The sequence below is a fragment of the Peromyscus eremicus genome, chromosome 6, assembly GCF_949786415.1.
Source record: "Peromyscus eremicus chromosome 6, PerEre_H2_v1, whole genome shotgun sequence".
NCBI classification, from domain to species: Eukaryota; Metazoa; Chordata; class Mammalia; order Rodentia; family Cricetidae; genus Peromyscus; species Peromyscus eremicus.
This window is the reverse complement of record NC_081421.1, coordinates 2,762,554-2,786,039: the sequence shown is the minus strand read 5'-3', so window position 1 is coordinate 2,786,039 and position 23,486 is coordinate 2,762,554. Positions and strand designations below refer to the sequence as shown.

Below are 23,486 nucleotides of genomic sequence, written 5' to 3'. Positions count from 1 at the left end.
GCTGTGGGCGGCGGCCTTGGGCCAGCAAGGCCTCTCCTGTAGGGCGGGGCGGAACGGGGCGCGGCGTCGCGCGCCGCTTCCGCGAATGTGGAGCTGCGGGATGGCTTCGCTGCTGCTGCTGCAGCTGGCGGGGCTCGGCGTGGCGCTGGCGGCCGCCGGGCTCATTTTGGTGAGACCGTGGAGGATTCCCGTGCTCCGGGCTTCCCCTCCGCGCTTCCCACGCGTTTTCGGGCCTCTGGCACCCAGATCCCCTGCAATACTTGACCCTGTTTCCCCTTGGGAACCTTGTCTAAGTGACCAGTCTTCACCTAGCCTCTACGGCCCCCTGCTCGTGGACCCTCGCCCGCCTAGCCTTCATTCCCCAGCCTTCCTACTGGGCCTCCAGACTGCAGTTCTGACCCTCCTGGTGTGCCATGTGCTGCAGCCAGGAAGAGAGCTGGGGACCCAATGGACTAGGGACAGTGGGTGAGCAAGAGACAGGCCCAGACCTTGTTCTTGTCCTTTCGGCCAGGGGTCGTTTTGTCCCAGAATCAAGCACCTTAGCATTGCCTTTGCCATTCTTATAGAAACGTTGCAGACCCTTGCTGGTATGTAGAAGAGGGCTGATTTGCCAACCACTCTGCAGCCACACAGTACTGAAATAACCTGCCCCTCATTCAGTAAACGGAGATTCTGAAAAGCTTCCTTGGTGTTAGACAGTTGGCCAGGAAGGCTTTTGCTGCCTTGCCATGCATGTATACTCACAGTCTAGGAATGGTATAGCCTGATGACTTTGTTGCTGTGTGTCTGGGTGAGCCAGGAGCCCTCTTCCTAAAATGCCTGCCTTAAAGGCTTGGAACACATCTGGATTTTGTCGGCACAGTTCTGAGTTGAGGCTGCCTTACTTTGAATGTGCTGCACAGATTTAGGTGGGTGGGTGCACGGTGGGGTTGTGTGGACTGTATTAGATGCCACTGGCTGGGAGTGGAAGCAGTCCCCTTTATTTCACTGCATGCATGCTGCACTTGGCATGCAGTGAGCTGCATCTTGAAACACATTGTCCGTCCACTTGCTGTCATCCTTTCTCTCTACGGTGTCCCACTTCTTAAAATCATTTAAAAACAAATCCAAATAACATTTCAGCTCTAACTTATCTGCATTCATTTCTATCAGGACCCTCTTTTAAAACTGTGACTGCAATAAGGTAATCCAACCGTCTTTAAAAACCTAACGTATTTCTGAGGTTCTAAAAACCCTGTCAATTTAAATACTCTGGGTTTGCCAGTGTGGATTTCACAGATTGCCTCCCCAAGCATCTTTAACTTGGTCTGCCCTCCAAATTTCTTGTAGGATCTGGAGATTTCATTATATGCGCATGTGAGTCCTTTTGACGGCTGTGGGGGTGTCCCCAGGTTCCCAGTGAATCACCTTTTATATCCGGACGGTCAAGTCTTTAAGATGCTGAGATGTTTCCCTGGTGTCTTAAAACGGTGGCCAGCTTTTATTCTTGTATTATTAGAGACTTCAGGTTTCCTACATGTTTCCAGCCACTGCAGTGATTATTCACGTGATGCTGCCATCCCTACCTCACAGGCCCGAGAAGCACCTCAAGTGACCCACCTGTCCCTTTCCCTGAAGCCCTCGTGATGACAGATAGATTTTGCTTTCTGTATGACATGCTGTGTTAACATACACCTTCCCACCCCGGATCTGAGTTAATTGTCTCTTAGGAGCATTGATTGCTCTCTGGGAAAACTAAATTCAGAAGTCACAACCTGGACAATAGTGTGCGCAGCCAGACTCTTCATTTTTTTAAGATCTTATTTTTTTTAAGTGTGTGTGTGTGTGTGTGTGTGTGTGTGTGTGTACCTGCACATGAGTGCAGAAGTCAGAGACAGTGGGTCCCTGGAGCTGTACTTCCAAGCAGTTAGTTGTGAGTCTCCACATGGGTGCTGGGAACTGAACCGGGTCCCCTGCAAGAGCAGCCAGTGTCCTCAACCGCTGGCTCAGAGGAGGACTCCTAGTTATCAGCGTGGCTGCTGCACCTGTGCTCATACTGGTCAGTACACAGGGGGATACTAGAGACAGTCGTCCAAGGAGAATTACGAACGTGTAGCTTCTCTTCAAACAAACTTCTCCAATGAAAACGGTGATACAAACTATGGCTCATCTCCAAAGCCAGCTGCCTGAGTGCATGTAAAAGGCACTCATGAGTTTGTATGTAATATTTATTTTTATTTTGTGTGTATGAGTGCTTTGCCTGAAGGTATGGATGTATGTATGTGCAGTGGGTGCATGCCTGGTGTCCTCAGATGCTAGAAAAGGCTGCCAGATCCCTTGGAACTGGGGTTACGGATGGTTGTGAGCAGCCTGTGCGGGCGCTGGGAACCAAACCTGGGTCCCTTGCAAGAGCAGCCAGTGCGCTTAACTGCTTCAGCCCCAGGAGCCTACAAGTCTTATACTTTACTCCAGAAGATGCTGTGTTCTCAATTCAAATTACGGATAAGTATCAGAATACATTCTTAAGTGTTACGGTCTCTGCTGTGGGGCTCCAAGGAACCTTCCTTCACAGGCTGAATTAGTTGGGTCCTTCGTGTTACAGCTGCCATATGGATTTGTCCTCTCACATACATGCTCCAGGCAGGAAATGGTACTTTACTGTCCATTAGTTTGTCTTGTTTTTAAGATTTATTTATTATGTATACAGTGTTGTGCCTGCATGCCAGAGAGGGTGCCAGGTCTCATTACAGATGGTTGGGAGCCACCATGTGGTTGCTGGGAATTGAACTCAGGTCCTCTGCAAGAACAGCCAGTGCTCTTAACCGCTGAACCATCTCTCCAGCCCCCTTTCTGTCCGTTTGTAAGAGTGGGCTGGACGTCCTGTGTTGACTCTTGGATCTGGCATAGAAGAGGCCCTGAGGAATGAGAGATAGAAACAAGACCTCCTAAAGCATTTAACACATTACTATTGGGGTCAAGGACAGTCGTCAGTTCATAAGGGCTGATTAGGGGCTTGCTGCCATGTAACAGCATAACCACCTCCAGAACACTGTTAAAAGAGTCAAACCTGAGAATACATATTCTCCCAAACAACAAAATCAAAAATAAAAAAAAATGTGCAAATGATGTTTTAACACAACAAATATTCAAAGAGATCAAAGTAACCTGCTTTTCATGTCTACCTTTAGGTTTCTGTCATTGCATTTATAACTGCTACAAAAATGCCACCATGTCACCAACATGAAGAAGAGAAATTCTTTCTCAATGCCAAAGGCCAGAAGGAAACTTTACCCAGCATCTGGGACTCACCCACCAAACAGCTGTCTGTTGTGGTGCCTTCCTACAATGAAGAGAAACGGTGTAAGTTCTGCTTGAGTCCCTTCCCTGATGGGTCCTTGGGGAAGAAAAGGAATCATGCAGTGTTCACACTCACTGAGAGGAGTGCGTGGTTGGCAGCTGGGTTTGGGAAGAGGGAAAGTGAGATGGCAGGATTGAGGTTTTCTAGAGAAGTCCTAGGATGAGAGCAAGGGACGTTCTGGGTGAGAATGGCCTGAGTGACATCCCAGAGGGTCTTGGTAGGTGACAGGCACACCTTCCCTATGTGAATGGATTATGCTGGGCTAGCTAAATCATATTCAAAAGCAATCTCTAAAATATTTTTCCCTTTAGTGCCTGTGATGATGGATGAAGCCCTGAACTACCTAGAAAAGAGACAGGTATCACACTTCACTTTTAATGTCACACCTCCAGTTAAAACTAAAGCAGGTCACCAAATGTAGACCCTGAGCTAGGAGCACTGTGGGAGGCAGGCCCAGCATACAGCATGCTCCCTCCAGAGGCAGACAAACCAGGAAGCTGCCATTTCTCTGATGTACCCTCCCCCACCTCCTAATTCTCTCTTGCCTGGTGATATATTATAGATTGTGTACCCATGAAAGTGTGCAGGCTCACTACTGTGGTGTCTTTAAAAGAGGTGTATATGTGTGTGTGTGTGTGTGTGTGTGTGTGTGTGTGTGTGTGTGTATGTGTGTACATATATTCATGTACAGAGATCCATTGGAGTCTTTATAACATAGTCTGTAGAACTTTGTTTCTCAAATGAATTCACATTGATTACATGATACAAAGGTACAGTCTTAAATTTTTTAATTATAAACTAATCACACAAAAATAAAATATTTTAATACAACCTTCCCTCAGAAACAATCCCAATATTGGGCTTATTTGCATCTAAACATGCATGCAGGCACTCAAACATCCTAGGCAGGCATGCTACAGGGGCTGTATATCCAACCCTAAAAGCTATCTATTTTTTAATGCTTGCACTTTTTATATTCAGAAGCACAGTAATTCACATCTTTCTTTAGAGTCATCTTGGGACAGTTAAAGATGGAGTGAACTTTATACCTCATCTGTTTCTATCTCTGTCTAGAACATTCCTTATATTGCTTTGCTTTGCTTTGGGTTTTAAGACAGATTTCTTGACTGTAAAGGACTATTACAGACTTGAACTTGTGTGATGTAAAGCAGAGGTGAACTGGGCTCCTCCTGTAAGGCTGAGGAGTGGGGCACATGTTGAATCTCCCTCTGCCCTAGACCTCAAGGACTTCTTTCTCATACATGGTTCTCCTCCCCAGTCTGCCTTAGCATCACAGATACATGCTGCCTCCACTCGTGTGTTATGGGGCAGATGTCTACCCGTCGTCTGTCCTGTTCCTTCTGAGCCTTTTGTATTTCATGTGGTTTGTTACTACTGTTTGTATTTGTCCCTAGCAAAACTAGAATACCTGTTGCTTAAATTAGAACCTTGTTAGGGCTGGGATGATGTCTTAGCAGGTGAAGTGCTTGCTGAAAAGATGATCTGTGTTTAGTTCCTGAGACCCCACAGTAGAAGGAGAGAACTGACTCCTGCAAGTTGTGCTCTGACCTCCATGCATGTGCAAGCCCACATGTGTGAGTGTGCACACACACATGCACACATACAATATTAAAATTAATTTGAAAGAAAAATGTTTTTTAAATTACAGTTTTACAGGCTGGCAAGGTGGCTTACTGGGTAAAGACCCCTGCTGCCAAGCCTGACCATCTGAGTCTGATCCCTGTGAGTCACATGGTAGGAGAGAGCCGACCCCCACAAGTTGTCCTCTGATCTGCATATATGCACCACAGTCATCCCCACACACACATACATACACAAATGTTAAAGACAATTTAAGAATACTGTTATATCTTTACTAATCTCTATCATAATTTCTCCAAATTTTGATTTGTTACTTTTGCTTCTTGCAGGAACAGGACCCTAGGTTCACTTATGAGGTGATAGTAGTTGATGATGGCAGTGGAGACCAGACTTCAAAGGTAAATATGTGTGCTTTTAGAACGGCTGGTCGATAGGAAACTTGGAGTCATTTAGGACATGTGGCTATTTCCACTTGCTGGAGGAATCCAAAGCTGTGCTCATTACTTCCTGTCCCATTTTCACATCTGTTGTTAATAAAATGCCCTGACCAAAGAAGCAACTTCAGGGAGAAGGGGTTCATCACTGCAGGGAAGTGACAGAGGCAGGAGCGTGAGTCAGCTGGTCACATCACATCCACAGTCAGAGGCAGAGAGATACAAGTCCACCCACACTGCCTGCCTGCTTGCTAACTTCCTTCAGTCATACAGTGTTCAGGCCTAGAGAATGGTGCCACCCACAGTGGGCGGTGTCTTCCAATGTCAGTTAACACTCAACACAATCCCCCATTGAAATGCCAAAACCAAGCTATCACAAGAAGGGTGAGCTGTAGAGGTGGTGTCTGTGCCCAAATGAAAAACCCTGAGTCTGATTGTGAAATCTGTGTTATTGCTCACCTTTCTGTTTATATTGATGATGTGCATCCTGACTGACAGATGGTAATTGTACATGTCTATGGGGCACAATGTGGCATTTCAGTACATGCATGTAACATGTTCTGATCACATCGGGATAGCTCATATCCATGACATCAGTTCCCCAAGCTAACTGTATTCTGACTTTATGTCACCAACAGGTTGCTTTAAAATACTGCCAGAAGTACGGAAGTGACAAAGTGCGAGTGATAACACTGGTGCAGAATCGCGGGAAAGGTGGCGCTGTGAGGATGGTAATCATTCTCATTTTTGTTTAAAATATAAGTGTTCTGATCACCTCCTTTTCAGCCTACAATGCCTCGAATCAATAGCAGTGTTGGAAGTTATAAACAACTTTAATAAGTACATATTTGATTTGATAAAGTGTAAGCTTCATCCTCTGTCTGTAATACACTAGATGACACAGAAAACGTTGTGTTTGTGTAGAGTGTCATTGTCAGCTTTGCTGAGGCCAGAGTGACAGCTCACAGAGGACAGCACGCTCTCTTGTGTTGCGCTTTCCGTGCGGAGTCACCGCAGAGCCTGGTAAAGTCAGATGACTCCTGGGTCTGCTGATGTGGAGCCCTGTGCAGCAGGGAAGACAGGCCTCCGCACAGTGGAGTGGAGATGGGTAGACAGACGGAGGAGAGGCTCCTGGGAGGAGCCTACAAGGCCCGAGCCCAGGGCCAAGGCCTGTGAGGTAGAAAACGAGGTAAACGGAAAAATGGACAAAGATCCAGTGCGTGAGGAAGGAAATCCAGACAACACCCTGAGATGACTTAGTGGTCTATAGTTTCCCCCAAAAGAATCCCCGAGCCAGCAGCACGGACTCTACTCAGCTCTCCTGGTTGTCAGCAGAGGCCCTGGCTCTCACCTTTCACTTCCTTTTCCTCAGGAACACAAAGTAATTCTGTGAGCATTTCTGTCACCTCCACATCCCATACAGAAGGGAAAGGTGCTGCTGGTGCTTTGCCCCCTATAAAGTACTTTCCAAAACCCTCTTCCTGATAACTTGTTACATCTGAGGGGCCAGGAAAGTGCCACAGACCATCCCAATTCCTAGAGAGAGTGAGGACTGTTTTCTTTATTTTCAGTTTTTCTTTTTCTTTCCTGATTTACTGTTGTTAGCTGGCCATGAACTCAGAGCAATCCTTCTGTCTCAGCCTCCCTAGTGCTGAGATTACAAGTTTGTGTCACCATGCCTGATGGGAATTTTTGTTGTTCTTTTATCGTTTTCGTTCTTGAGAAAATTTTTGTTTTCTTTCTTTTTTTTTTTTTAAGATTTATTTCTTTATTATGTATACAGTGTTCTGCCTGCACATATCCCTGCCCAGCAGAAGAAGACACCAGATCTCATTACAAATGGTTTTCAGCCACCATGTGGGTGCTGGAAATTGAACTCAGAACCTCTGGAAGAGCAGTCAGTGCTCTTAACCTCTGAGCCATCTCTCCTGCCCTAAAATTGGGGGTTTTTTTGAAAAGAGCAGGCCTTGAGGTGTGATGTGAAGTTCTTGTAGGTGACGACCAGGGTCGGTCACAGAGGACTAAGAGGGCCTGGGAGTTCAGATCATGAACTTTGAGCCAGAGAGCATGCCTGCTTGCTGTATTTATTTATTTGTTTGTTTGTTTATTTGTTTATTTTTTCTATTTAAATAAAATATTACACCTGGAGAAATGGCCAGGGAGCGAGCTTGCTTGCTTGCTTGCTTGCTTGATTTTTGCTGTTTAAATAAAGCATTATTTAAACCTGGAGAAATGACCCAGCAGGTAAGAGCACTGACTGTTCTTGCAGAGGACCTAGCTCTGGTCCTAAACACTCACTTGATGACTTACAACCATCTGTACCTCCAGCACCAGGGGATGTAGTGTCCTCTCTGGCCTCTGCAAGTACTGTGTATGCATGGTACATGTACGTACATGCAGGCAAAGCACTCAAACAGGTAAAATAAAATTAAATCTTTTTGACGATCAATAGCATATGTTGTAGAATATAATGTGTTTCATTTTCTTACATGGAGATGATGCATAGCAATCTCCTTCACACCCCACTGTCCCCTCTTGTCCTCCTCACTTCCCTGGGTGTCTTTAGACTTAACGCAGAGTAAGACTTGAGAAAAGGCATCAGTCCTCCTCCAGGGTAATGTTGTGTGGGGTTTAGTTTGTTTGCACAGTGGGGGTGAGAAGACAGAGAAGGGAGGATGCAGGGCAGATGCCACAGGCAGTCGGGTGGGTCTGAGGGAGATGGAGGCATCCTGAGGTTGCCCTAGCCGAGGGTCGATGATGAGAGTTGTGCAGACGTGGGTGAGTCATTTCCGCAGTCAGTGTTGAGTGCTGACAAAGCCACTGGATCACTCCGGCACACACAGAAATTAACGTCCTTGTAAATATATGCATGTGTAGTTATGGTTTGTACTAAGGACCAAACTGATTTTACCAAATGTCATTTGCCCCAAAGGACAGTAACGGACAGTGTTGGACCTGAAGTTAGTGACACCACCTTTGCCCTGTTCAGCAACTCATTTAAAATACTTAAGGCACCATTATAAAGGAAACTCATGTTTCACTGTGCACTTCTCAAGAATATGAGTCCTCACACTGGAAATCCTCCTGCTTCCACCTCCTAAGTGGGGATTACAGATGCAGAGCCACACCCAGAGCATATGTTATTTCTGTTTGGGGACAGGTTCTTTCCTGTACTGCTCAAGTTGCCTTGAGTCACGTGAGCACTGTGACTCACTAACATGGGGCACATAACATGTTGTGATGTGTGTCCTGCTTTCTGTGTTAGTGCTGAGGACTTCCTTTCTTCCTCTTAGTTCACTATTCAGACTTGATACTTTCCAGGGCATTAGGAGGAGGAGTCTGAAACATTTGCAACAATGAAATGGACAGTAGATACATGTGGGGACTTCCTATCTGCTTAGCTGTGAACTTTGGCCTCCTCTGCCGAATTATTCCTAATACTTCACTCTTGGGTGTCTTAGAACAGAATGAACTGAAGTGCCATCGAGTTTGAACTTAGTTCTAAGCAACTCTCTTTCTCCTGGAATTTGTGAATACAGGGTGTATTCAGTTCCCGAGGAGAGAAGATCCTCATGGCTGATGCTGATGGAGCCACAAAGTTTCCAGATGTTGAGAAACTAGAAAAGGGGCTGAGTGATCTCCGGCCATGGCCTGTGAGTATAAGAACTCACTGCACGGGATAGTCAGGAGCACAGGGCTCAAAAGTGAAGTCAGAATTTACCTAAAGTTGAACTTTCTATTTGTTTAGAAACAGGTTCTCACTATGTAGGGCAGGCTGGCCTTGAACCCACAGAGATCCACCTGCCTCTGCTTCCCAAGTGCTGGGATTAAAGGTGTGTCCTCTTAATAAGCATGACTAGCTGTCTGCAAGCTATGCGTATTCTGAACCCCTCAATAGACTTTACAAATACTATAGTAACATATTTGTAAATATTATTTTCAAAGTGTTTCTAAAGGTGAGACATTCACATTGAAAATGGATGTATTGATGTGTGATGCTTAAATATTAGAATAATGGTGTTGCTTTTTCCTCAGGATCAAATGGCCATCGCTTGTGGGTCTCGAGCTCATCTGGAGAAAGAATCAATTGCTCAGGTGAGGCTTTCCCAAGCTGTCATGAACGGTAGCTTGTTAACCTTTAACCCCCTTTTACGTACACATGCACATCTGACAAGATATGGGTTCTTGTGTTTTCTCTCAAAAATGAGCTTCCCTTCAACTTCATTGAATTTATGGAAGATTAGCATAAGTGTACACAGGACGAGTGAGGCCTTACCTTATGATGTAAGCTTTCTCAGAATTGTTTCTAAGATACAGAGATGATCATTTGATCAAGACAGACTTTTCTAAAGAAAAATTGATTTTTTTTTAAGATTCTTTCTCTCTCTGTCTCAGTCTCTCTGTCTCTGTCTCTGTCTCTGTCTCTCTCTCTCTCTCTCTCTGTGTGTGTGTGTGTGTGTGTGTGTGTGTGTGTGTGTGTGTGTGTGTAGGTACCCACAAAGGCTAGAGGAGAATGTCAGATGCCCTGGAGCTGAAATTACAGGCAGTTGTGAGCTGCCCAAGTTGGTGCTGGGATCTGAACTCAGGTCCTACAGAAGAGCAACACATGTTTTAGGCACTGAATCATCCCTCTAGCTCTGTGTCTGTTTTTAACCTGCCCGATTGCCCTCAGGGTTTCCTGTACTGGCACATATCAGTTACCACTGTGTTGAGCACTCCTGATCCAAAATCCAAAATTTTGAAGGCCAACATGATGCCATGAAGGGAAATGTGTTCCATATGTAGATTACTTTAAAAATAACCTTCTGTATATTTGCCTAAGGTTGAAATGAAACATGAATCTCACAGTTAGTCTTTCCCTTTCCCCTGTCTCGTGTGTGTGTGTGTGTGTGTGTGTGTGTGTGTGTGTGTGTGTATAAAATATTCTAAATTATGAAAAAAGTACAAACTCTGAAATATTCCTAGTCCCAAAAGTTTATGATAAGCTCTATTTAGAGTGTATTTTGAGTTTTGTTCAGAGTTTAAATATTTCTCATTTCATGTCTCTAATGAAACCATTTAACTGCAGATTGTCAGGCTCATGACAATTCCTTTTAGAAAGATACATGTCACCAAAGACTGCAGCTGGAGGCTGCTCTTTTGTAGATCATGCTAAAAAAGCCAGAGCAACTCACAGGATAAAACATTTCAATGAGGAACTCTGTGTGTGTGTGTGTGTGTGTGTGTGTGTGTGTGTGTGTGTGTGTGTGTGTGTGTGTTAGAAGTCACAGTCAGGGTTTTCTCTTTCAAATGGAGATCTTGAGTGTGAAGTCCAGTAACTGTCGTGTTCACAGTGGTTCTTCGCCGACAGCAGAGAAGAGCCAGGGTCAGTGTGTGGCTGAATTACCTGGAGAGGGATTTATAGTGTGTAACTGCAGCCAGTCCATCACTGAGTCAGACTCTAGGATGAGACCAGGGCCTGCCTTTACAGCAGGCCACAGGCCACTTTTGGGCGCTTTTCTTCTATAACTATTAAAATAAAATTGAACGTCTCCCTCCATGATTCTGAAATGAGGTAGGAGGAGAGTTTAAACTCTATCAAGACAGGGACAGCAAAGTTGCAAACCCTCATGAGAGTGGAAACCAGACTCCTTTGTTGAAGGGCGAGGCAGCAGACTTCCCTGGGAAGCAGAGAGACAGCTCTTGCAGCTGGAAGGGACTCCAGCATGAGTTTCCCTAGACACTCGTTTTTCAGAAATAAGCCTTTTTACAAGATTTTTTAATCTTTATTTTATGTATATGAACGTTCTGCCTGTGTGCATGTCTGTGTCCTGCATGCATGACTGACTCTTACAAAAGAAAAGAGGCACTAGATCTCTGGAGCTGGAGTTACAGATATTTGTGTATCACAGTGTGGTTCTGGGAACCAAACCAGTGACCTCTGCTAAAACAGCCAGTGCTCTTAACCACTGAGCCATCTCTCCAGCTCCAAAGTAAACAATTTTAATATCTACTTAGTAGTCTGTGTCCAATGCAGTTCTCAGTAGTGTTTGAAAAGATTAATCGGTTAAGCATGGAGAATGTCACTATCCTAGATATTTAACATAGAAAGCTGAGAGATTGGTAAGTCCAACTTGACCGACATGTTTATACGTGGAAGAAAGAAAGGAAAAAGTATGTGTCCGGGAGGGATAGCACATTGCTGAGGTGCTTAATTCAGCAGTGGGAAATGTAACTATATCCCATCAGGAAACTGATCCCAGCCTGTAGACTGATAATGCAGACTGCCATGAGGGTGTGTGTGAAGTATTGCATTGTATGACATGAGCATGATGCTCTGAACACAGCATAATTATCAAATTTGCTTTGCAAATGAACAGGCTGACATTAATGTAAAGAATTTGTGAGTCAATTGTTTCCCTTTTCAAACTATGAAGCATGGGGCTAGAGAGATGGCTCAGTGGTTATGAGCACTGGCTGCTCTTGCAGAGGACCTGGAATCAGTTTCCAATCCCACATGGTGGCTCACAACATCTACAACTCCTGTTCCAGGGGATCCAGCAGATTTTTCTGGAACTGTATGTGTGTGGTACAACAGGCATACATGCAGACAAAGCACTCATGCACTTACAATTAAATCTGGTTTTTTTGTTTTGTTTTGTTTTGTTTTTTTAAATATGAAGCACTATGGGGCAGGGCTAGTCTGCTTGGTGAAGGAAAACAGAGAATGAGACAGGAGAAATCAGGAGCTACTGGAGTCATCCATGAAGGGGAGAGGAGGCCTCTGCATGCTGCTGGGCTGTGTGTTTGGGCTGACCCTTGTCTTCCTGCAGTACTGAGGCTCAAAGCCAGGGCCTTGTGTGCTCTAGGCCCGTGCTTCACCACTGAGCTGCGTCCTCAGCCCTTGAGTTTTGTTTTGAAGGATGTAAACTCTCTTTCCTTAGAACTTCCATCAGTTGAAGCTGGGGAGTGGGGCTCCCAGCACTCTGGAGGCTGAGATACAATGAGCACCCTCCCAGGTCTACATATTTATAATGTGTCTGGTTCTGTATCCATGTCTTCACCTCTCACCTCGTGGTTGATTTGGGGCTTCTGGTCCATCATGCAGAGGATGGCCTGATCCTTTCGTGTAGGAGTCGCCTGCTGCCTTGCTGCTTACAACTGGCACCCAGTGGGAGTGCTGTCTGGATCACTAGAGAGCTACACCTGCCTTACGGAAAGCTGTCTCCAGGAGACCGGAGGCATCTAGTGACAGCACAACCTCTGTTTCCCTCCTTCACTACACATAGCATACGCCACGGGGACAGTCCCAGGACAGTGGACACCTCCTTCACTGCACATAGCATACGCCACGGGGACAGTCCCAGGACAGTGGACAGATCATCAAAGAGTTAAGATGCCGAATAGCAGGTTGAGTGCCTTACAGAATGGTGTCTGGACGCAGCTTTTCTGTGTTTACTGTGTCCTCAGCATCATTCCGTGTGTTGCTGCTCTCCCTGAAGGCAGGCAAGGCACAGGCAGAACACTTTGGTTTCTTTGTTGATGTCTGTGGAGTTTATCATTTAGTAGCGTTCAGGAGTGGAATCCTTTGCCATTTATTTGATGCCTGTATTTTTTTTTAACAAAATGAAATTACCAGTAAGCTTTATATTTCTCCTGACTTCCTGCACTTTATAGACCATGGAGATACTGTAACTAATTCTGAAACAGTGTCTCTCCTAATATTTTAAACACCCATTTCTGAAGCTTACAGACTCTATTTCTTTGTTAGCTTCACCCACTGAAGTCTGTCTCAAAATGTATTTTAGGTATCTTCTAATTTTTAAGTTAAGTTTCAAAAATTAAAGCAAGATTTTCTTTGTAGTTTATCTAGAGTATTATACTTTTTTCTCCTTTATTTTTATTTAATGTATATGTGTGTTTTTCCTGTGTGTATATGCACTACACGTGTGAAGTACTTTTTAGGCCAGAAGAGTGTATCAGGATGCCCTGGAACTGGAGTTAGAGATGGTTGTGAGCCACCATGCGGTGCTGGGAACTGAACCCGGGTCTTCTGCAAGAGCAACCAGTGCTCTTAGTTGCTGAGTCGTCTCTGTATCCCCTATTATGCTTTCATATGTGTTAGAAATCAGATAAATGAGGCTGGGTGGTGCTGGCTGATGCCTTTAATCCCAGCACTCGGGAGGCAGAGCCAGGCAGATCTCTACGAGTTCGAAGCCAGCCTGGTCTACAGAGTGAGTTCCAGGACAGCCAAGGCTGTACAGAGAAACCTTGTCTCAAAAAACAAAATGAAACGCATTAAGCTCTTCTTGTGAATACCTCACCTTCTGCTTTTTAGTAAACAGTTGTATTCTAAAATAAGACAAAGCTCTGTTCCCGCCAAGCTAAGCAGCCGTGAATATTTTCCCATGCTCATGCAAATCACATTGAAAACTGTTCAAACAGAAGTTTTCATGTGCCTTTTCCACTTTTAATTTTCATTTTTGTATCTTTCAGTTTCTGGTTGCCCCTTTCCTTAGCATAATTGTTCTTGGGGGAGTTTAGTCAGTCTTCCCATGTTTATGGGAAGTTTTTTAGTGGAAGACACTGAGCAGGCAGATGTGAGCTTCCCAAAGTGTCTTGAGATGAGATTTCCCCACCCGCACCTGCTTAGAGAGGTAAGAACCCTCTGCATCAGACCTTGACTGGTGGTGACAGGTGACAGAGGAGGAGGACTTTACATCCTTTAAGGACCAGCCTCTGATGTCCCTTCCCGCCCAATCACAGTGGAGCTGTGGTGAGAGTAAAACCCTCAGCCTTCTTCATAAAACTGTTCCCGAGTTCCTGTCACCCTCTGGCCAAGCACAGGGCTTACAGCCTTGACACAATCTATTTTACTCTCCCGCTAACTCTGTAAGGTAGATGCCTTTCCCTTCCGTAGCCGAGGAAACAGAGCTGCTGCCGTTTTCTCCAGGCCAGCTTGCTATCGGCGGGAGCCAGGACTCCAGTCTGTTCAGAACACACCTTTCCTTTGTATTTGTCGTCACACTGTGTGATGATGATTTACAATAAAAAACAAACAGGTCAGTGCAGTGCTGGCCCCCTCCGGTCCTGAACTTGTGCTGTCAGACTCGGGCCCCAGGACTCTCTGGCTTCTCCCATGATGCTCTGCTCTTGAAGCAGCGTGCTGCTCACTATACCTCCAAGCCCTGCTGTCGGAACTGGAGGTGCACCCCGTCAGCAGCGTGTTTAAGTGCCCGTCTTCAGGTCGCTGCTTTCAGTGTCTCCCGGAGTGGAAACATCATCTCTCCTTTGCCTTTGTTTCAGCGTTCCTACTTCCGTACTCTTCTTATGTACGGCTTCCACTTCCTGGTGTGGTTCCTTTGTGTCAAAGGAATCAGGGACACGCAGTGCGGGTTCAAATTACTAACCCGAGAAGCAGCGGCCCGGACCTTCTCGTCTCTGCACATTGAACGATGGTAGGTTTCTGACCGGGATGTCTCATGCCTGCCTTCCTTCCGGGCATCCAGATAATAGGACACGGCTCTGCTGTCCCATGACACACATCCAGAGGGAGCCAGATTGACACGTGTGCTCTGTGTTCACCTAAGCATAGGTAATGTCAGCTGTGTGGCGAGAGTGCACCCTGTCTCCTCAGGCCTCCCTCCTCCCCTCTCACACTCCTTTCCAGTTGGTGGGTCTCTCTGCTCAGCCTGGCTCTTGGATTGCCGAGCTCTCTCTCTACTGCCAACTTGAAAGCTGGCCTTTTCCATTTCTTTTCTCATGTGTGGTCACCCTTTCCTCCTTAGCTCATCTTCCTTCCAACCCTGTCCGTTGACCCTGCCTGTGTCCTGCAGCTCCAGCCCTGTTTGCTCCAGCCACAGCCTTTTATGGAAAGGGAGCCCTGTGGTGGCTGCCTTCATCTTTCTCCATCCTGTCCCTCCTACCGCTCATGCTTGTCATTGCAGCCTCCTGAACCAGCCCTGACACTGGCTCGGCCCCTGCATGTGTCCAGCCATGGCCGCAGCCTGTTGGTTTCTCTGCGTCTCCACCACCATGCAGCCTCAGGGATCTTTGTAATCACACTCACACTCCTGCTTCCAATCTGCAGTGGTTTCCCATGACCTTTAGAGGTCATTGCAAAGCTGCCCCTGCCTGTGTCCCCTCTTCCCACCATGCACTGTGACAGTCATCACCCCTGTCTGCCTGTGTCCCCTCTTCCCACCATGCACTGTGACAGTCATCACTCCTGTCTGCCTGTGTCCCCTCTTCCCACCATGCACTGTGACAGTCACACCTGTCTGCCTGTGTCCCCTCTTCCCCACCATGCTCTGTGACAGTCATCACCCCTGTCTGCCTGTGTCCCCTCTTCCCACCATGCACTATGACAGTCATCACACCTGTCTACCCTGCCTGTGTCCCCTCTTCCCACCATGCACTGTGACAGTCATCACCCCTGTCTACCCTGCCTGTGTCTCCTCTTCCCCACCATGCTCTGTGACAGTCATCACACCTGTCTGCCTGTGTCCCCTCTTCCCACCATGCACTGTGACAGTCATCACACCTGTCTACCCTGCCTGTGTCTCCTCTTCCCCACCATGCTCTGTGACAGTCATCACCCCTGTCTGCCTGTGTCCCCTCTTCCCACCATGCACTGTGACAGTCATCACACCTGTCTACCCTGCCTGTGTCTCCTCTTCCCCACCATGCACTGTTGACAGTCATCACCCCTGTCTGCCTGTGTCCCCTCTTCCCACCATGCACTGTGACAGTCACACCTGTCTGCCTGTGTCCCCTCTTCCCACCATGCACTGTGACAGTCATCACCCCTGTCTGCCTGTGTCCCCTCTTCCCACCATGCACTGTGACAGTCATCACCCCTGTCTGCCTGTGTCCCCTCTTCCCACCATGCACTGTGACAGTCATCACCCCTGTCTGCCTGTGTCCCCTCTTCCCCACCATGCACTGTTGACAGTCATCACTCTTGTCTGCCTGTGTCCCCTCTTCCCCACCATGCACTGTGACAGTTGTCACCCCTGTCATTCTCTCTCCCCTGGGGCCATTGCTTTAGTCTGATTTCTGTCCTCCAAGCATAGGCTCTTGAGGAGCTGGGAATGTCCCTTAGTTGGAAGAGTGCTTGCATGCATGAGGCTCTGGGCTTGATCTCCAGCTCCAGGGGAGGAAGAAAGCTCTGGAAGAGAAGGAATCCGTCCTGACTTGACTTACTAATCTACTCTGCTACAAAGAGTGCTTGGCACATTGTCAGTGCCCGGGAAAATACCACTGCAAGGATCCTTGCTGAGTGTTAGTCACAGTTCTGTGTGACTTGTTCCTGATGGGTATCTGCATAATTATCTAATATATGCCCAGGTCTGATGTCTCTACCACTTTTGTATATCTGTTTCTGAAGATCGGTCATCTTCCCTAGAAATAGGTTTCAGGTAAACTCCCCAAAGTTCTCTTAAACTGTAGCATCAAAATTTAAATTATCATATATATGTTTTTAAATTTATTTATATATATATATATATATATATATATATATATATACATACATGTATATGTATATATTTAGTTTTTAAAGTGTTTAACTTCCTCGATTAAAACAGGTGAAGTATAAAGTAGGTGGTCTTCCGGTACAGGTGTCTGTTTTTGTTCTGTGGTCAGTGTCCTATGCTAATTATTCTTGGTTCCCAAAGGTTTACCCAGCATTCCCAACCCCTGCCCCTGGTTGGGGCTCTTGCTACCTGGTTTCATTTTCGTGATGAAAACAGTGTATCTGCAGATCTAGTTTGTGTGAAGGAAGGATCCAAGCTAGCATGGCTGTAAACATGTGTTTAGACAGAGTAACCCCTGTGGATGTCCCTGTCACCACCAGAGCCTTCCAGACTAGGTAGGCTTCAATGGCTGCCAGGACCCACCCTATCCAAGACAGCACAGGGAAGGGCAGGGCCCCTGGCTGAGAGGACAGAGTAGAGAAGCGGCTGCGGGTGACCGCAGTGGCCCTTTCAGGAGCCTGGCACTTCTGTGTGGTGAGCTGGGTAAGGCTGAGACTGAAAGCGTCTGTCTTGCACACTCCTGGGGTTAGAGTCTCTCTGAGCACACAAGGCTAGTTTCCTCTGAGGGTTTCTGAGCTGTGACTGAGATTCAGCACTTCTCATTTAAATGTTACGTATCTTCTTCTCCTTGAAGCTTCCGATCCACTCAGTGTTCACTTGTTTGACCCTCTGTGGGTCTGGCCTTCAGTTTTACATAGAAGCTTCACATCTGCCCTGTGAGCTTTAAAACCTGCCCTGGTTGACATCTGATTGATGACCCCACTTGTCCTCTTTATTTTTTTTTTTTTTTTTTTTTTTTTTTTTAAAGATTTATTTATTTATGTATACAGTGTTCTGCCTACATGCCTGCAGGCCAGAAGAGGGCACCAGATCTCCTTACAGATGATCGTGAGCCACCATGTGGTTGCTGGGAATTGAACTCGGGACCTTTGGAAGAGCAGTCAGTGCTCTTAACCTCTGAGCCATCTCTCCAGCCCCCCCACTTGTCCTCTTTAAAATAAACAATATATTTTCTGTTTCAGGGCATTTGACGTAGAACTGCTGTACATAGCACAATTTCTTAAAATTCCAATAGCAGAAGTTGCTGTCAACTGGACTGAAATTGAGGGTGAGTGTATTGTTTTGTTTTGTTTTTTACAGCTGGTACTTAGCCGGGCGATGCAGTTGTCTGAGAGAATCTGCTGGCTCCTATTCCCCTCTCTCCTTCACCAGGGCCTCCCCAGCTCTCCACAAAGCCCCCTGTGATCCATCATATTTCCTCCTGCTGTTTTTCCAGACTCTTCTTTGAGTCTTTGGTGGGCTTCCTCCTGGCCTAGGTTTCCAGTAGACAAAGTCCTGGGGCTCAAGTGTTACTAGCTGTGCAGAGCTAAGGAGGCACCATGAGTGTCATAGCCATCCAGAACCTCACGCCCTTGCTTTTGACGTGTGGTCTCGTTGCATTGCCTGGACCTGTCTTGAACTCACAGACTCAAGCAGTCCCTATCTCAGCCTCCAGAGGATTAGCTGTATCTGCACATAGATCCCCAAATGTAAAGGCCTTTGAAATCTTCAGCTCTGTGAAATCTATATAAACCTGGGGACCAGACATCCAGTTAGACTGCTGTTCCCTTGTAGCCCGAGGCAGAGCTATGGACAGCTGCTGTCTGGACACAGCCATCATTGTCACGGTTGAGGCTGGTCATTGCTGGGTGTGGTGGTGCACACCTGTGACCCCAGGCCTCAGGAGGTTGAGGCAAGGATGGGTCACAAGTTCAGAGCCAGGTTGGACTACTAGGGAGTCCAAGGCTCACTTTGGCTGAGCTTTTGTTGGGAAAAAGAGAGAAAAAGGCTCATTTGTAAACTTCTGTGTGCATGTTTATAGCACTCTGCAGAATTATTACTTTTTGTGAGTTGCCACCCAATTCCCAGTACTCTCCCTGCATGGACCCTTCTCTCCTTAGTTAGCATCTGAAACTTTCACAGTTGAGAGTCACTCAAGTTTCCTCGCACTCACAGACTTAGCTTTGAGAGGAGAGTCACTTCAGCTTTATAATTAAAAAAAAAAAAAAGATTTAAATAAAATTAAGATGTTAGATGCTCACAAAGGTCATTGACTTCTGGGGTGTGTGTGTGTGTGTGTGTGTGTGTGTGTGTGTGTGTGTGTGTGTGTGTACACACATTCCCAGGGATCCACACATGTAGAAAACTACTCTCTACCTCCCAGCCCCAGCCACTTTTAGGATACAATTTTAAATTGCTGTATGTTTCTCCCAATTTAATTTAATTTATTTTTAATTGCAGGTTCTAAGTTAGTTCCATTTTGGAGCTGGCTACAAATGGGCAGAGACCTGCTTTTTATCCGACTGCGGTATCTGACGGGTGCCTGGAGGCTTGAACGAACAAGGAAAATGAGTTAGTTTGCTGTCCAGGCTGGACTACATTTTTACCGACCAGTGTCATGCAATTTCACTTGAAATCAGGATTTTTCAATAAAGCTGCAATGGGCCCATTCTCACTATCCGCCTTTGTATGTCCTTAAGAATTACCTGCCACGAGGAAACCATGAGATGTCTTTTGGGACAAATAAATTTTTATGTATTTGTGTCATAAATTAGATTTTCTTGTATTTAGCAGTCTTTGTTTTGGCTCCTGTCACTAAGGTTCTGAGATGGACACTTTGAGACTGAAGAGCAAAGCAGTTTCTTAGAGGGGCTTGCACAGCTTTTACAATCATGATTCAGTCACAACCCTGCGACCGTCATTGAAAGATGAGGTTGGCTGTAAGTTTAAAATACGAGTTTACCTGTGTCACGGTAACTTTATTTAACACTAAGAATGGCAGGAATTTGTAACAGGTATGACTGTGTCTCCGTACTGAAGCTATCCACTTCCTTTCTGTTCTGTTCATTACCTTAACTTCGCCTGTATTGCGCTGTGACATCTCACCCCAACAGCCCTCCCCTCTGGGATTTGTGTAATGTGGACATTCTGTTGGCTTTCTGTCCTTTGCTTTCCATTGCTGGCTTCAGACATTCTTGGGCAATTCAGACAATCCTAAGCTGTATCTCAACCCCCGGAAATCCTTTATCAAAAAAGTTTTTAAATAATGATAAATATATTTAATGCCAGAATTTGAGATACTGAAGAGGCTAGTACAGTTATTTTTTTTTTAAAAAAGGAATCTCCAACAACAACACTAAAAAAAAAGCAAAATTAAATCATTTCTGACATCAGAGAAACTAAGAATAATAAAAGCTGTGATAGTTTTCATTTGAAATGCATGCTGAATGCATGTGTGTTGGTGGCTTGGTCCCCAGCATCTGACTGTTTGGAAGAATGGAACGTTTAGGAGGTGGCACTTAGAACAAGTTAGGGCACTGAGGCTGTACCCTTAAAGGGGAGAGTGAGAGCAGTGTGTGTGTGTGTGTGTGTGTGTGTGTGTGTGTCTCCATATTTACCTTTATAAATGCGAATCACCCAAGCTAAGAGTGTAGAATATCACCTGAGGTACTGTGAGAAAAGAGCAATTTGATACACAGAACCTGCTAACATAATGGGCTGTGACAACCCTGCCTCAAACAAGGTGGAAAGGTGAGGGCATGCCTGAGACTGCCCGTGTGAGCCCACCCCACCCTCCAAAGATGGGAAACAGGAAGTCTTGTTCTGTAAGTAGTTTGCTCTGGCCTTGCCCTGGAAGAGGTGTCTGGCTGATCACAGCAGCATCGCGGTCACACGTGGCACCTCCAGCCTTCTCTCTGGCCATTAGGGCTGGGGCTCTGTATATGTGACGTGGAGGGTTTGAGAACTCACATCCAGAGGTCAGAGGACGGCGCTCCGGTGTGATGAAACTAGGGATGAAACTCGAGCATCCATTCTGTGCAGCAAGGCCTTTTCCCAGCTGAGCCATCTTTCCAGAAAATTCTAGATGTTATCTCGGTTGTCCCAGGACAGCAGCAGGCTGAGGCTGTCACCTCCTGCTCCCTGTAGAAGGGATGTGAGTATACATCTCCCCCATGTGGAAAGATGGGCAGGCTACAGTTACAGCTGTGAGCAGAACCACTCCAAAGCTGATACAAGGTGTGAGAGATGTACGCAGAGGCTGGGCATCTGCAGATGACCGTGCTGACTGTAATTTCCATTACCATGACAGAATACCCCTGACAACTGAAGCAGTGGAAAGCCTTGTTTTGGCTCCTGGTTTCTGAGAGTTTGGCCCCGTTTGTTTGGGCCTGTGATCGGAGCATGTGACAAAGAAGAGCTGTTCACTTCATGACCATCTGGAAAAACAGCCAGGGTACCTATATCCTCTTTGGTTTTATGCTGCCAATAAATTCTTCTAACTAAGCCGCTCTGCTTCCCAGCAGTGCTACATACTGGGGGCCAGGCTTTTCATACATAGACTTGGGGGATGCTTCAGAGCCCAACTCTGGCACTGTGCATGTGACAGATGTGGGCAGAGGGCCTGACGGCTGAGGGAGCTCACAGTCTGCCCGATATCTGTACTCTCCCACAGAAGGGATAGTTTAGCTGTGGTTTTCAGGTCCCTAACCAAAATTGTAAGGGGATTGCCACACAATTGCTGACATTCTGGTCTCCTGTGCATTTCCATGGCATAATGCTTTGGTGGAAGAGAATTATGTTTCTATTAAATGATCCAAAAAAAGGCAGAAGAAAGACGGATCAGAGATGAGAATTCTCATAACTAGGGCAGTTAAAAGAATCAGGCAGCATGAGTGTTCTCCAGGGTCGGTGTTCGCTCTTTCTTTGAACCCCATCAAATTTTACTGTTTTATCTCCCTAACCTTTTAGAGAGTAAAGTCCAGAAAAGGCAGAGTACACACACTCAGAGGGCTGCCCCATTCCTACCCCCGACCCCCAGAGAATTCTGTGAATTCACAACCTCCATGGCAGAAACAAGAGCCAGCCCTTCAATACTTTGTGCTCCCATGGAAGGAGGAACCTGATTGGATCATTTCTTTCTTTAATATCATTCCTGGGGAAGGGGGAAGGGTGGTGCTGAGCCACAAGTTATCAATTCAGAGAACCTAATTAGTTTACTTGCCTCAAAGTGCACACAAAACACAGCCCTCATTCAGTCCATGACTTTCAGTGGTCCCCACCACGGGACAGTATTTCTTCTGGGGTTTCTTTCTCTCCTAGGGCAATCTCAAACCCAACACCTGGCCTGCAGCAGGGTGTATGTGCCAGCTTTCAGTCTGGTTAAAGTAGCATTTAAACTTCTGAGATATATTTTAAGCAAAGCCCCCTTGGCTACCCTTGGATGATGATACAAAAGTAGCATGTTCCAGAAAGTGGTGGTTTTTAGGATTAAGAAAAGAAGTTCAACCAAAGGCTTTCGTTTACATTTCCAAGGTGCCTTGGCCTCTTGGAGGATGTGTGCAGTGGGCCTAACTGAGGTGGCCCTGTGCCACCCTCTGTCATTTGAAAACCTGTAGGGTTTGGTGGGGGAATCAAAGGCCTGCAGCACACCAGTGCGGCTTCCCAAGTGGCATTTTAGAGGCAGGCAACCTAGGGAACAGCCAGGCCGCTGGGCGGGAAGGTTCTTTGTGCCCATGATATGTATCTTAAATAGATTAGATAGTATGTATTATACACTGGGTAAGAAATCACAGCCCACACCATTACAGGACTACTTTGAAACTCCACTCTCTGCTCAGCTCAGTCAGATTTTCTTGGGCCAGTGCCAGGCAAGTCATGCCTCGGATACAGAGATAAGGAACCGCCAGCCAGTAAGTGTAGCCTCCAGGGACCAGGACTCAGCCGCTCGGGAGACACACACGGTTGGTGGTCCAGTCTGCCTCTCCGGGGGACGGCCCCCTCCCTCTGCTGCCTGGGGTCCAGGTGGGGAGGACACTTCTGGGGGTGACCTGGAGACCCCGCTGGCCCTGAAAGCCATCTGCAGGCGCGATGCGCAGGGCGGGCGGGAGGGCGCGCAGCTCGGCGGGGCGGGGAGCGCGGCTCGGCGCGGCGCGGCCAGGGCGCACGGCCCCTCCTGGCTGGGGCTGCGCGCACGGCCGCCTGGCGCCCTTCCAGCGCGGCGCACTCACGCGGGCGGCCGAGGAGGAGGCTCCAGCCTGACTGACGCCTCTGGAGCCGCTGTCTCGGTCCCGCCGCCGCCCGCCCGGGCCCTGCAGCTACCGCGCAGCCCGAGTGCGCGGGGGCACGCGTGGCACCGCACGGACAGGTAAGCGCTGTCATGCCGCGAGCGTGGGCACTCGGGGAGGCCCCTGAGGTCCTCGGGCGCGGGGACTCGGCTCTTGGTGGAGCCTGGGTGCCGTGTGTACTGGGCAGAGGGCTCCGCAGGCAGCCTGGCACCTGGGACCCATCCCGGGGGGGACTCGTAGCCCGGGGTGTGGGCAAGGATGCGGGATGCGCGTGGGTCGAGTGCAGAGGGATGCACACTGTCCTGCACCCAGGGACAGGCGCCCTGGAACCCAGCTCCGGGAAGTAGCCCTTTGCTGGGGAGTGGGGACAGTAGAGGAGCGAGTGTGAGTGTGTGCAAGGTAGTCTTGGGGGAGATTTTAAAACTCGAGGACGCATTTGGCCACGAAGGCTTATTTCATACTCCTTTTCTTCTCTGCTTACCTTTGAGGCACA

General features: G+C 47.1%; 1 protein-coding gene across 1 annotated transcript; it reads left to right on the top strand.

Annotated features, from left to right (window-relative positions):
- Positions 1-60: 60 nt before the first annotated feature.
- Positions 61-19,482, top strand: Alg5 (ALG5 dolichyl-phosphate beta-glucosyltransferase). The gene is made up of 10 exons (XM_059265136.1): positions 61-169; positions 3,168-3,339; positions 3,649-3,695; positions 5,269-5,337; positions 6,012-6,104; positions 8,913-9,026; positions 9,409-9,468; positions 14,659-14,810; positions 17,912-17,997; positions 19,170-19,482. Exons 1-10 carry the CDS (start codon positions 86-88, stop codon positions 19,283-19,285), a joined length of 993 nt encoding a protein of 330 aa, XP_059121119.1. The 5' UTR covers positions 61-85; the 3' UTR covers positions 19,286-19,482.
- The last annotated feature ends 4,004 nt before the right edge of the window (positions 19,483-23,486 follow it).

Excerpts from the sequence above, each read along its gene's own strand:
- Alg5 (XM_059265136.1), top strand. The coding sequence starts at position 86 with ATGTGGAGCTGCGGGATGGCTTCGCTGCTGCTGCTGCAGCTGGCGGGG. Across the intron at positions 3,696-5,268 it reads ACTACCTAGAAAAGAGACAG|GAACAGGACCCTAGGTTCAC; the intron begins GTATCACACTTC and ends TGCTTCTTGCAG. Across the intron at positions 9,027-9,408 it reads GTGATCTCCGGCCATGGCCT|GATCAAATGGCCATCGCTTG; the intron begins GTGAGTATAAGA and ends CTTTTTCCTCAG.